This window comes from Carassius auratus, chromosome 1, assembly GCF_003368295.1.
Source record: "Carassius auratus strain Wakin chromosome 1, ASM336829v1, whole genome shotgun sequence".
Classification (NCBI taxonomy): Eukaryota; Metazoa; Chordata; class Actinopteri; order Cypriniformes; family Cyprinidae; genus Carassius; species Carassius auratus.
The window spans coordinates 30,315,097-30,329,406 of record NC_039243.1 but is presented as its reverse complement, the minus strand read 5'-3'; the positions used below and the strand labels follow the sequence as shown (position 1 = coordinate 30,329,406).

General features: G+C 35.5%; 1 protein-coding gene across 3 annotated transcripts in view; it reads left to right on the top strand.

Annotated features, from left to right (window-relative positions):
- Positions 1 to 13,468, top strand: part of LOC113107091 (paired box protein Pax-5-like) — a 40,022-nt gene extending 26,554 nt beyond the window's left edge. For all 3 annotated transcript variants that reach the window (XM_026269314.1, XM_026269295.1, XM_026269304.1), the window contains exons 8-11: positions 2,632 to 2,733; positions 6,845 to 6,931; positions 7,724 to 7,810; positions 9,657 to 13,468. In XM_026269314.1, the coding sequence (XP_026125099.1) occupies positions 2,632 to 2,733; positions 6,845 to 6,931; positions 7,724 to 7,810; positions 9,657 to 9,739 (359 nt within the window). In that variant the 3' untranslated portion in view covers positions 9,740 to 13,468. The remainder of the gene's footprint in view (positions 1 to 2,631; positions 2,734 to 6,844; positions 6,932 to 7,723; positions 7,811 to 9,656) is intronic.
- Positions 13,469 to 14,310: the final 842 nt, after the last annotated feature.

Sequence of the window (14,310 nt, the reverse complement as noted above, 5' to 3'; positions counted from 1 at the left end):
ATATACCATTACTATTATACATAAACCCACAAACCATTTCTGTAAAACAAGACTTTTATCATAAAATGAAGATATCAGATGTATACAAGATTCTTTCCAGTCTGCTAACAACTGAAGTACTGATCTGAGATCTGCTAGGCTTCCTCTGTATTAGAGCTGAATATGAATGATCTGCTGAATATGAATTAGAAACACCTGATTGTAGATCAGCTTGCTGTGGGCAGCTCAGAGGTGAGACGAGAGTGTTATTATCAGACGTGTTAAACAGTGCTCAGTGATTCAGATTCAGATTCAATCTCCCGAGGGATGGAGGGAGAGGATGGAGACCTGTAATTACTATATACACGTCTCCCGATCTCACTTACTCGCCCACTCCATTTGGGAGTAAGGGATTGCTAATTAAGAGCTGCTTGGACAGGAGCCCTAACGAGGGAATCATGGAATTGGGATTTGTTCACCATCTGACAAGGTAGATCTCGACTGTGTGTGTGTGTTGAAGGAGAGAAAGGCAGAATTAATTACACACAGAGCTCTTCTCATGATGGACCATGTGAACAGACAATGGGACTAGTACGTCGTTTGCATAATGGCGCCCCCTATTGGCAAATGACACATTAACATTTTATACTTTACGATGACTATCAATTTTGATCAATTAACAAACGATATCATGCAAATCATGAATGCACAAATGATTAAAAATATAAATAAAGAGAAAGAAAAAAAAACATTATTTTGGCCAGTCTCTTTTGTTTAGTGTATAGAAATGGAAATGGGATCGGGAAGTGACACAAGCATCACATGCAACATCTTTTCCCTGTCTACCCTCTTTCATTCTTCTCTCTTCTGACAACGTCTCTCAGAGGACTAGGCCTTGTCTGTTCTTCCTCTGAAGAGTCCATCTCTCTCTCTGTCGCCCTATCCACTGACCCAGAGTGGATTACTATCCAGTCTTCACTAATGTTTTATATAACTTGAATTTTAGAGTACAGAGTAGACATGATGTACTTTGTCTGTTATTCCTCCACAAAGTAAAATAGTTCCAAACAGCATCAAAGCAGAACTAACCATTGTGTGTGTCTGAACAACGTATGTAAGTGATGTTTCGTTTATGAAAGAATCAGCGTTAATGAGAGAAACAGTGACTGGATTCCCTAAAATCTGCTTTAGAGAGAAAGTTAAGAAATTATTTTAAAATAATCGTTTCAAGAATGTTCTCCAAAAAGTTGTTTTCTTCTACAAGAACTGCCATACAATCAGATAACAGAAGTCTGCTATAAAAAAAATAATAATAATAAAATGTATATATATATATTATATTATATGTAGCTAGTGTTTTGTTGTAATGTTTACCAATAAATTCATTAAACATCTTTCCTTTGGGATTTGAAGACAAGTTGTATGTTGTATCCTAACTGTAAGTCGATTTGGATAAAATCGTCTGCTAAATGCATACATTTAAATTTAAGAGGTTATTTACGAAGACTTTTTACAGCATTCTTTTCAGAAATATTTTTGGGACAACAAAATATTCTTAACTTTATTCTTAATTCAGAAAATAAGAAGAAAGATAGCGGTTAAGAAGAACAGTATTTTTACGCATACAGCCCCGAGTTGAGTGAATGATTCAATGACTTATTCGACATGCATTTTGTTTGTTCCCAAATTAATTAGCACTTTCGAATAAATCTGTTGACTCACTCAAAGACTCAAAGGTGTTCTGTGCATATATTCACAATATGCATAATATGAGTCTTCTTAACCGATATATGACCTATGAAAACTCACATCTCAATCGCTTTATAACTGCAAACAACATGCAACTGCTGAATAATGCATCTATACAAAGTCATACAGTACTTATGTTGCACGACAACTGATGGGTACATTTTCCATTCCACTCTTTCCCTCTGTTACCTGTCCTGAGTTATTCTTCACCCTGCCTCAGTCTCTTATACCTTCTCTATCGCCCTTTTTTAATCTCTGAAACAGTATTCAAGTTTCCCTACAGATGCTTAAGAGGTGTCTGTGTTGAAGAGGATGGTGTTTATTATGATGAATGGGATGCAGTCTACAGATCAGCACCATGTGCAGACTGAGAGATGATTCAGTCTGACAGTCATGTCATGTAGCTTAATAGTTATACATCCAAACCACACAGAGAGAGAGAGAGAGAGAGAGAGAAGAGGGATCCATAGTGAACCAGGGCCATGTATGTAGTATCCTAACAGTAAAGACAACCAGATCATGTCATACATCAGTGCATAATTATACCAGAGGCCCTGTTACTTGGGCAAAGGCAGATTTGTGATCTGACATAAAGTGAGATGGCTATATTAATTGGGACGATTAAACAGGAAGTCGCTAGTTTACCAAGCTCACAAGATGTCAAGGGTGTGCTATAACTGAATAGTGCACATAACCGGCTGTTGAGATCTTGGAGTAAAGGTTTGGACCTATTAACATTATGTCACAACTTAACAAGTGGATAAAAGGTTAAAGCCTAGCTTACTGAACAATTATGGATGAAATTGCTTCATAAGGGGTTGTGGTGATTGAAATGAGTCACAGAGAATCAGAGTCGGAGTCGATGCTATACATGCTACAAATGCTCTTTTTTTATCTTTACAGGTCGTGACCTGGCCAGCACCACGCTCCCTGGTTACCCTCCCCATGTTCCTCCAACAGGGCAGGGTAGTTACTCCACACCCTCCCTCACAGGAATGGTACCCGGTGAGTCTCACTCGCATACATTGCCTGTCAATCAATTTTTTAACTCCATCTACAAGTTCCTATCACAGCTGAGTTCTCTGGATGTTTATGGCATATTGCTGAAAAAGGGAGAGTTGATGAAAATAAATATCATAATTATTTTCATACGTGGCATCCTGATTCTTCCTCTCTCACCCTCTCGCTCGTCCTGCAGTAGTCACTCTTCCAATACCCCCTTTTCACCTCAGCTTTATTTCAGTTGGGGTCCCAGTGGGAGGGGGGTCTCGTCTTTGCCACTTCCTGTCTCCCCCATCTGCCAGGATGACAGCGCTCCCAGGGGGTTATGGGATGGAGAGGGTGGGGTGTTGGGTGTTTGGCAGAGTGTGGGGGTGACAGGACTGGCTTTGAGTCTTCAGCAGGAGTAGCTGGACTATTAGACCCCAGTCACACAGCTGTCCCTTCTCAACATCAGTAATTTGTTTATAATGAGAATCATCAGTGACCCTTGACTAATTCATTCATTCTCCTGCAGACTCCCTCGGCCTCCTTTCTTTGAGCTCTTTTTTTTGTTGTTGTTGTTATCTGCAGACCACTTCAGAATTACAGAAATGCACATGAATTCTCTCACTAGGATATTCATATACACAAACACAAAAGCATGCAAATGGCTTTGAATACTGTTCACATAGATACACAAGGGACTTTAATAATACAACCTGATAATTTTTTCCTTAATCCAACATCATTTGAAATAAACTGGGGAGGGTTGCCAGGTCTGTGGTTTTCTCACTGAATTTAACTATTTTTAAACTGTTTTATTTATTTTTATGCAGATTAAAGCTTTGAGATATTCCGTAAATTATATTTGCCTAACACGCCTGCACTGAAGTATTTTACCAATTTTATATTTATACCAAAACATTATATAAAATAATGTCATATTATTTATGGTCTGCTGTACTTTAATATATATATATAAAGATTCTGAAACAAGATGAATCACAATATTATTCACAATACACAAAAAAGTAGAATACACAGTATACGAATCCTCAATCTGGTTATCAGCATATTTTAATATTATTGTTTTAATATATATTTATGTTATTTTTTTATTTGCAGTATTGGCCACTAAATGATGGTTTAAAATGTTTATTTAATACTTATATAGACTGAATATTTAAGATTAAGGTCTAACTTATTTAAAGGGACATTATATATCATATCCAAATTTAACCCTTTAAAATAACCCTCTCTTTCAGTGCGCCTTTCCCTTTAAGAACATAAACATTTTCTGATAACTTACTGACCTCCATTTCATCCAAGATGTTCATGTCTTTCTTTCTTCGGTCGCAAAGAAATTAAGGTTTTTGAGAGAAACATTCCAGGATTTTTCTACATATAATGGACCTTCATTTCTTTGTGACTGAAGACAGACATGAACATCTTGGATGACATGGAGGTGAGTAAATTATTAAGAAATTTATCAGAAAAGAAAATGATCAGAAATGTTGTTGTGCATTTCAGAGTCTGCTTTTTGCATTAAATGCTTAATTCTTGATAAATATTTTTGTTTCTGTATTATTGTTACTTTATTAATGATAATAGGACTAAATGAACTTATGTTTTAGTGTGTTTAAACAAAGTTTCAAACAAGCATCACATCAGCTAGAATTTCAATATTGTTGCATCCCATATTATAAAATAAGTGTAAAAACACTACACTGTAAGAAAGAAAGAAAGTAAAAATAATAAGAAAAATGTAAAATATATTAATACTTTTCTGCCAGGATATTATCCCTCAAATTTATAGACAATTGCTTTAAACATAAAACACAAAAAAATGCAATCTGTCATTCAAAAATGGGGAAAACACAAATTCTTCATATTAATATTACATGGCATCCTATTTTTTTATACTTTTCTTAGGAGTTTAAAATGTGAAAGAATGAACACAGTCTAATCAGCTAATATTCTCTTGATACATGTGGCTTTAGTGACTAGCTAGATAACTATGAAGAGGAAAAAAAGCTACTTGGTAATTTCTCAATGTCTTATTAAAGTGTATGGAACAAATGTACGCTTATAGCTTCAATATGAAGTGCATGGTAACACAAGAGAAAACCATAGTGTAAGAAGACAAACAGAGTGGTATAAAGAACTCTGGGATAAAATGACTATTCACCAACTCTTGTATCGACTCTCTGAACACAGCAAACAATCCCGAGCCCCAACAACAACATGTCTCTTGTCGTGTCTTCAGTCTGTCATGCTGGTGTCTCTCCCCGTTGCCACAGTCACTCGTAGGGTCTTGTTGTGTCCTCTCTTTTCAGAGCAAGATCTGTAACCTTGTCTGGTGTCTCCCTCCGACTGAATCCCCCATGTTTCCCTCGCTTCTGACAAGCATTTATGACCTTGTAACCCATCTCTCTTGCTGGGGAGACCCCATTCCTCTTCCCTTCTCCATCCATAAGTCATTCCCCTCGCTTTCACCAGCATCTTCCCTAAACATCCTGACACTCGGTAGTCGCTGTGGCATAGAGTTCACATTTTCTGTGTTCATGAAGATACAATGGAATCGATTAAATTCAGAAAATTCAGAAAAACACTTTACTTGGATTGCAACAATCTTATGAATCATGTCACCCTATTCTTTCGTATAATAAACAGTATGTGTGAACCTTTTGTATCCATGTACACAAATCTAATTTTCTTATTATGTATTGTTTATGAACTATGATATTACATATAAAGCTAAAAGCTAAAAGTAAGAACTATTGATCAAAACGTTTGAGTTAGTATGTTTTTTTTACGTTTTGGAAGACATTATTGTAAAATTGTAATATTGTGTAATATAATTACAATTTAAAACAACCCCTTTATATTTAAATATGTAATTTTTTTATTGCTGTGATCAAAGCTGAATTTTCAGCATCATTACTCCATTCTTCAGTGTCACATGACCCTTCAGAAATGAGTGCTGATTTGGTGATTTTTCACATATGTTTGTACATTTCTCATTTATTCAGCATGAAATTGCATTAAATTGACATACGTACTGATTGTGTAGACTCACACACACGATGATGTCTCATTGGTCTAAAATAGGTCCCATGCTGCAGTTTATATCTCATATACTGTATGTGTATGCTCTGAATTGCTGCAATTGTCCAATATTGTGCTCACAGTGTCAACAGTCCAATTATAAACTTGGAAACCATGTTTTGTGTAACTCTCATTTTGTGCAGTTTTGTGATTAGATTTGTCGCCTGCTGAGAAATCTGCAAGTTTCCCAATTCGTCTTTACCTTCATTCTCTGTACAAACAATCAGTGCAAAGTCTAAATGTGATAAGATTAACTTCTGCTATATTGCTATTCTAAACTATAAGAATAATACATATGGTGTTGTTGCTTTAATTAAAATAAACTGTTGCTTTCATTTCTTGTCATTGAAAAACACTCACAGTGTGACATTTCTGTACTCCTGATATGCTCTTGTTAGCTTACTTACTATCAAGTTAGCATTTTGAACAGCTACATTCAGTACATTCAGATTATTATTTAATTAATGATAATCAAAGTACTGCCAACTGCCAAGCTATAAGAAAAATACATCGACTGCTTGTTTACAGATCTCAGTGAGATGGACTTATACATTTCACTGACACTTTTATGTAAAATTGTTTTTTTGTTTTTCCCTATATCTCCTGGATCCTCTTCCTTTACTTTATCCCGGAGTGTATTGCTCTTCTTTTCTGTGATTCTGTTGCTTTCTCTCTTTCAGCAGGGGGCTGACACACAGGGGAGGGGGGCACAAAACCAGCCAGGCAGAACCGAGAGAGAGAGAGAGAGAGAGAGAGCTGGGGCCTCTGATTTTGTGACAGCCAGCCAAGGGAAAGTGTTCCCCAGGGAAAGGGAGAACGTGGGAAAAGAGGGAGAGAAAGAGAGAGGGAGATAAGGGGAAAACTAGACTGAAGCAATGGAGGAGAACAACTGCCACAAATCGACTTCCACTCAGCCAGTCGGACCTTTTAGTCTCCTACACAGATGTACAATCCACTTCCAAATGGACGAGTTTGTGCAATTCTACATTTATATCTAACACCTCTATTGTCTTTTATTGAATTTCAGGAGGAGATTTCTCTGGCAGTCCTTATTCCCATCCGCAGTATTCAACGTACAATGAGTCTTGGAGATTTGCAAACCCCAGTCTACTAGGTAAAAGCTTAGCTTATATTATAACAGCTCATATTTACTGCACCATTCAAAACTTTGTGGTCAGTTAGGTTTTTTTTAACCAAATTATTCAGCAAGGATGCATTAAATTGATCAAAAGTGGTGCAAAAAAATGCATAACGTTACATGAGATTCCTTTTTTACATATATGTGTTTTCTTTGAAATTTTTATTTAACAAAGAATCCTAAAAAAAACTTACAAAATTAAAATAAAATAAAGCAGCCCAACGGTTTTCACCATTATTAATAAAAAAAATATCTTATTGAGCACAAAATAAGCATATTAGAATTATTTCTGAAGGATCATGTGACACTAAATATTCTAACAAAATACAATATTTCACAATATTACTGTTTTAAATTAATAAAAACACTTTTTATTCATACACCTTCCAAATGTGGTTTTTCAGAATGATGCCACAGAATAACCATTTTGGGTTTCCCAAAACATCCCCTGCATTTTTTCCTTAATGTGAACAACATTTTTTATATAAAACGTTTCCAAAAAAATTCTTCATGGACCCATCAATGCCAAAAATAACCTTTATTTTTAAGAGTTGTAGGCCTCTTTCAAAAACATGGAAAGATGGATTGGATGTTCATGTTGGGAAAATAATAAAAGCGTTTTCAATTTCTGTGTGAACTATTCCTTTGAATGCAAAAATAAAATGCATCGGTTTAGAATGTTTTACAAAGGTTTAATTTCTAAAAGACCCTCATTTATAAACGGACTGATGATAACTTGTTGTATGTGTGTGCATTTGCTCTTCTCAGTGTTCCAGCAGGAGTACGGTTCTTTACTGGGCTCAGAGAGAGCAGCTTCATCGGGTCTATTCCCAGGCCAAACCCCACAACCTACAGGTACAGAACACCCACACCATCAGAGATGATTTCAGGACATTTGAAACAGTCAGTTTAGCTTGCTATATCTGTATGTACGGCACACAGAATCAACGTTCAGCAAACCTCAGACTGACACATCAGTCCAGAGCAAAGCTTAAAAACAGTTACATGTGTGTAAGAGAGAGCCACAGAGCTGACATTAACGTTCCCAATGGAGAAGGGATTCCTTGGGGATTTCATGAGCTTTTCGCTTTGTGTTGTCAAGAGGGAGACCCTGATTTGACAGAAGTTTGACAGTGTTTGTGTGAAGTGCTCAAATGCTTTGAAGTGGATTAAAACATTCTCAAATGCAGTTTTCACTGTAGCCAGCCAAATAGGAGTCATGGTAGTTATTAATATTTACCTACATACAATTAATTGTCGTGTTAACCTGATTGAAGATCAAATCATAAATGCTTTTAAAATTTGAGACAAGGAAGGACTGAGAAACCAGTCTAAGTACACTAACTGGGCACATACAAAGCTAATAGATCTTTGCAATATTCACAATATTACTTCATTTTACATTCCCTGCAAAATAATTGTGATTATAAATTGTGTTCAAGTCATTTTGACCCAGAGATGATTTTAATTTTCCTAAAAATAATAATTATTTCACATCAGGCTAAAGCCTGTTGTCGTTGCTCACACAAGGTGTAACAACTTCCCCCAAAATAATGGATTTATCAAACACACACATCAACCATAATTCTCACAATTGCAAACTCTTTACCTCCAGCAACAAAGACTGAGCAGCACAGCTGTCCCTCCACTTCATTATAGCCCTCGCTCATAACCATGTAATAAAGAAAAATATTTCTTGCTAAAACTAACGATGATACCAAAGTCATTTCATCTTTGAGGGGTCCATCAGCACTTAATGCCAACACAGAGAGATCAAGATGGATCATGTGTCTTATAGAGCAGAAGTGGTCTCTTGCCAGCAGAACCTGAGCTGATGATGGTGGAGTCTATTTAGATAAGAGGAAGGGTGACATGATTGTCCAGGACTGATAATTCAAAAGTACACTGGGCTGTACATCCATCATTCTGTAATCAGACTTATTCTCAGCAAAGAATTCATGTTTAATATTTAGCATTTATCTTACAGGAGTTCAAAAGGTAGTTATAAAATAAATCTAGAGTCACAAATATGAGTTGAAATTATAAAAAAAAAAATATATATATATATAATTAAGGTAAGTTAAGATTTTGTTTTTGTTATTATTATTATTTTTTTTAATAAGTTAAATCTTCTATTCAGCAAAGATGCATTATTAAAAGTGACATCAAAAAGACATTCCATAATGTTACAAAATACTTTTTTCTTGCATTCATCAAAGAATCTTAAGAAAATGTATCAGTTTCCACAATAATAAGCAACACATGATAATAATAATAATAATAATAAGTTGTTTTGAGCATCAAAGCATTCAAATGATTTCTAAATAGAATACAGTTATTTTAAATAATAACAATAATAATAAGAAGAAAAAGAATTCACAATATTACTGTTTTATTGTATTTTTTTATAAAAATAAATGCAGCCTTGGTGAGCAGAAGAGATTTCTTTCAAAAAACATTTTTATTTTAAATTCACTTTTAAACGATAGTCTACAAAAACTATTTTAAAACGAGTTGGTGATGTTTAAATGAGCAATTTAAACTGACTTTCAAAACTTGGATTACTTTACATCAGTTGATGATAACGAATTCAGAGGGCCACACGGGGCCTAACCCGGGCCCCGGATCTTGTCCCCTCCTCTTTGAGCTATTTAAGTGATAATCTGACGACTGATAGATTTGTTTTCGACATCCCATGTAGGATCTCCGTACTACTATAGCGCAGCCACACGGGGAGCAGGAACGGTTGCTACTGCGACTGCCTCAGCTTATGACCGCCACTGACCAGCCCGACAGAGGAGAGGAGGAACGGCGAAGGAGTGGGCCAAACGAAAAGAAAGAGGAGCGGGAATGGATTGATAGCAGCCACACAAGAAAGAAAAGAAGTGTATGAGGAGCAGGAAGGAGAAAGAAGGTGACGATGTTTTCCTGCCAATTACAATCAACAGTCCAATCAGTAGCTTCAGCCGACGTGTCTAACTTCTGTTCATTAGTGTAAAATACACACTCATTCACCTTTATTCCTGTGGTCTCAGCTCACACTAAATCTGTCATCTTCTGTCATTAAAGCCTTGCTTATCCTATAGTCTTTGCATCTCTATGCAGCCTGTTCTTAGAGATGATAAGGTGTTAGGAATCAGTTCCAGACAATCTACTAGTGGCAGCTTGAGATGACCTACATGCATTTTTTTTTTTTTTGTCATTTTGTTATCTGTGTGAATGTGGCATCAGAGTCTGTGGCAGACTAAAACCATGAATTGTTTTGGAGAGAACCTAACGTATAGAGTGAACGGAGATTTAATAGAGCTGGACAGAAAACTCAGGTCGGAATATTGGCATTATTTACAGTAAAATTATCCAGCGTTTGCTATCAATCATGGGACACTTTCACTTGAAAATGTAGCGTAATTACGGTAGAGATTTTACTGGAAGATGCTGAAATGTGATGCACAAGAATATCTGAGCCCTCAGTTCTGATCTAGGAGCAGTTTAGATGTTACAGACTCCTTATAAACTGAATTACATGCAAGTTTAGCATTAGCCGCGATGCGATGGCTAAACAACAGGACTGTTGTGTGATTCAGTCATTGTGTAATATGTTGGAAAATAGCAGCATCATTGAAATATTTAAGCACTGTTGTCATGAATAAGAGCATCAGTATTTTAAAGACTCCTCTCCTTCCTCTATGTAGATACATATTATTTACGTATGTACAGAATACCCTTATTCAACTGTACATTGGTAAAATTTATAGCTATTTATGATGGAGAGTAATATATATAAATGTGTGTAAAAGTTTACTGCAGACAAATGCTACTGCTAGCTAAAGGTTCTCTTGTTAAACCCCTGATGTTTCATTCCAAACACAAATCAGTTGCAATCAAAAGAGTTTGCTGGCATTGAATCACTGACAAACTTTTGTAAAGTCGCTCTATTTTAGAAGGGGAAAACCATTAGCGATGCTAACTCTTCCCTAACAGGAAGTGATGTCATACTGTCTGTTCCTTCAAATGGTCTCTTTAACCTCCCCAAAGATGCTCTTCAGTAGTGCAAATAGACACTCTTAAAAGCACAAAATTAATCAACTGTTATCTAGAAATTGCTTTTATATTTAATTTTTTTCATGCTCGTTCTCTCCGAGCGTATTTTTTTTTATTGCCTTCATCCATACTGCGCCGAGACAATGCATGAGACCAAGGTGGAGGCCTTACCAAACTCTCTATGTAGCAACATCATGTCTGAGAAAACCTGTACATATATCACTTACAACGACAAGAGCTTTCAATATCATTGTTGACTGATATATTGATATCTAACTTTAGATTCTAGTAGACGAGAAAAGACAAAAAGTGTGCTTTATTTAGCTATTGTCTGTGATGGGTGTTCCCAGTTTTTGATTTCCTCGCTTTTTATTTCAATACACTGTGCATTAGCTTTCGAAAAAGGGGAACACTGTAGTTTTAGTAGTGAGTCGCAAGCACCAAACCTTTGATGTGAAATAAGAAAAGAAAAAAAAGACAAATCTATGAATCTATATATATATATAGAAGTTGATAGTTTATGTTTTTATGTTGTTGCTCTGTACTGTAAAGTAGTAATAGGTTTTTTGTAGATCAAAAGTTGCACGTTATGCAACTCTAAAGAAACCCTTGATGCCGTTCACCACTAATGACTACTGGTGAACTTTGACCTTTAAAACTTTAAATCAGAGGCATTATGAACCTGAAGTACACCAGCTGAAATCAAGGACAGTGCCTTTATTTTTCTACCGAGTCATCCAGAATAAGTCGCTAAATAGCGAATGTGCATGCATTTCGTAATGAGATCCCAGCTTGATGCCGATGCCACTTCCCATAATTTTTAAAAGCGTTTTTTTACATGCTAATTTTACAATCTTATAAAAACTAAAAAAAAATCATAAAATCCATTTAAATCAATTTAAAATCAAATTAGAAACGACTATCAAATATAAAACACTGGCCTATACAATATTGTAATCGCTCCCCACCAAAATAGAAGAAGGTGAGAAGTAATTTACACTTATAGCAGATATAATATGATTCAATAAACACAAAATGCACAATATCAACTGCACCAGCAAAATCTCTTTCTCTTTTCCCATCCCAACTCTATTTTCTCTTCCTCCAAATGCCATCCAGATTATAAATTCTTCAAGTTGGACGTTAATCACCTTTGAAAAGATTAAGGCTGTGTGATTAAAACATTAATTTAGTTTAATTGCACATTTTAAGTTATAAATAGCTTGCATAAAACAAGTTCAGGCAAGTTCAATTAATTAGCCCTATGTTTTCTCATTCACTCTCATTCGCAAAAAGTGGCAAAATAAGTACCCGGCTTCAAATTGTACTTTAAAACAAAGTAGTTTACTCCCTAAATATGGTTTCGTAATGACTCCATATTTAAAATACATTCCAAACTTAAGGCTGTGCGTCATAAATGAAACGCATTCATTTACTAAACAACCCTCAGTTTGTTGTCAGCATCCCACTGTTTTCCGCACTTCAAATAAAAAAATTAGAATAGGTGAGTACAATGCGATTTGACTTCATTTTCCAGATGAGCTAAATTAGGTTCACGATTTGAAAACGGGAATATTCTGTATTCTATTGATTCTAAAATTCCTATGTGTGTCCACATGACAATTACAGGTTTCCCAATGGGAAAAGCAGGCTTTTTTAAAAAAACAGAGGACTTGGTTATCACCTTATAGTGGCCTTCTGTGTACAATCGAAAGCTCCTTCTGTAGTTTCTTTCCCAAGGGGTTCATAAGTATTTTTTACACGGTTTTTGAAGTAAAGATGAAAGATTTTAAGAAAGTTTGAAACATTTTGATGAATTTAATATCAGTTCAATTCAAAGGATAAGTCTGACCATTAACATATCTGTAGCAAAGTATACTGTAGTGATCATTACAAAAATATTCAAATTATGAAATAACCAACATGACAGAAAGAGGAAGGCAAGAGATATTTGCAACAAGTAAATTAATGAAATGCTTCTTTAAGAAATGTGTGTGTTTTTTATTGAATTTTCTAGTAGTAACAAAATCTTGGTGTTTTTCTCTACGTGTCGTGTGTTGTCTAAATATTTGAATGTATTTACTGCGGAACAAAATTTGCCAAAGATATCATGCCGCTTGATTTCAATCTTTTTGGTTCTTTGTGACTTATTTCTTCATTTGATTAAAATCTGTTGCTGGAAATAAATGTGATTTGATATGGATTTTCTAATGGAATTATATTGTTATTGTTATATTATTATTATGCTGATGATTTCTGTTTGTTTGTTTCATTGTTGTTCAGGATTATTCAATTGTTTGGCATTCCTCCCAATCCTTGAAACAGGGTCGTACGCTACTCTGTGTATGTGCATACGAGTGAATGTTGTTTGTGAATTATCAATTAACGTATGGTGTTATGTGAATCTAAGAAGTAATTATTTGTAAATATTGGCCATAATTTTATTGGTTCATCAGAATAAAAGTAATTTTTTAAGTTCACATGTTGTATTAGTATTGATCAAAAAAGGTTGACTTTCATCAAAATGGTCTTACCATATTTATACAGTATTTTTCGGACTATAAGTCGCACCTGAGTATAAGTCGCATCAGTCCAAAAATATGTCATGATGAAAAAAACATATAAATCGCACTGGACTATGAATTGCATTTATTTAGAACCAAGTACCAAGAGAAAGCATTACCGTCTCCAGCCACGAGAGGGCGCTCTATGTCTTCAGTGTAGACTACAGGAGCACTGATCAGCATAGAGCGCCCTCTGGCGGCTGGAGATGGTAATGTTTTCTATTGGTTCATTTCTCTATGTTCATGTCAAATTAATTTTGATAAATAAGTCGCACCTGACTATAAGTTGCAGGACCAGCCAAACTATGAAAAAAAGTGTGACTTATAGTCCGGAAAATATGGTATGTTCATTTAACACAGAGGGTATATATATATATATATATATATATATATATATATATATATATATATATATATATATATATATAAGAAGGTTTTTATTCTGAAAGTGAACTTATCCTTTAACATGGGGGGACAATGGACCACAAGCTGTGTGCGAAACAACAGCAACACACACACACACACACACAAGGAAAACAGCTTCAGCCCAGCTGGACACACACTCAGCTCCAGCTGGGATTTGGTCAAGTGCCAGTTCACCATGTCTCACACACACATTCAGTAACGGTCTTGGGTCACTGCCCGAATACCTAGTTTGCCAGGTTGACACTTGGGTGCATTCCCAGATTAGGAGCACAGTGGCAAACTGTGATTTCCTTTAGAGCTTGAGTTTCAGCCAGATAACATGAT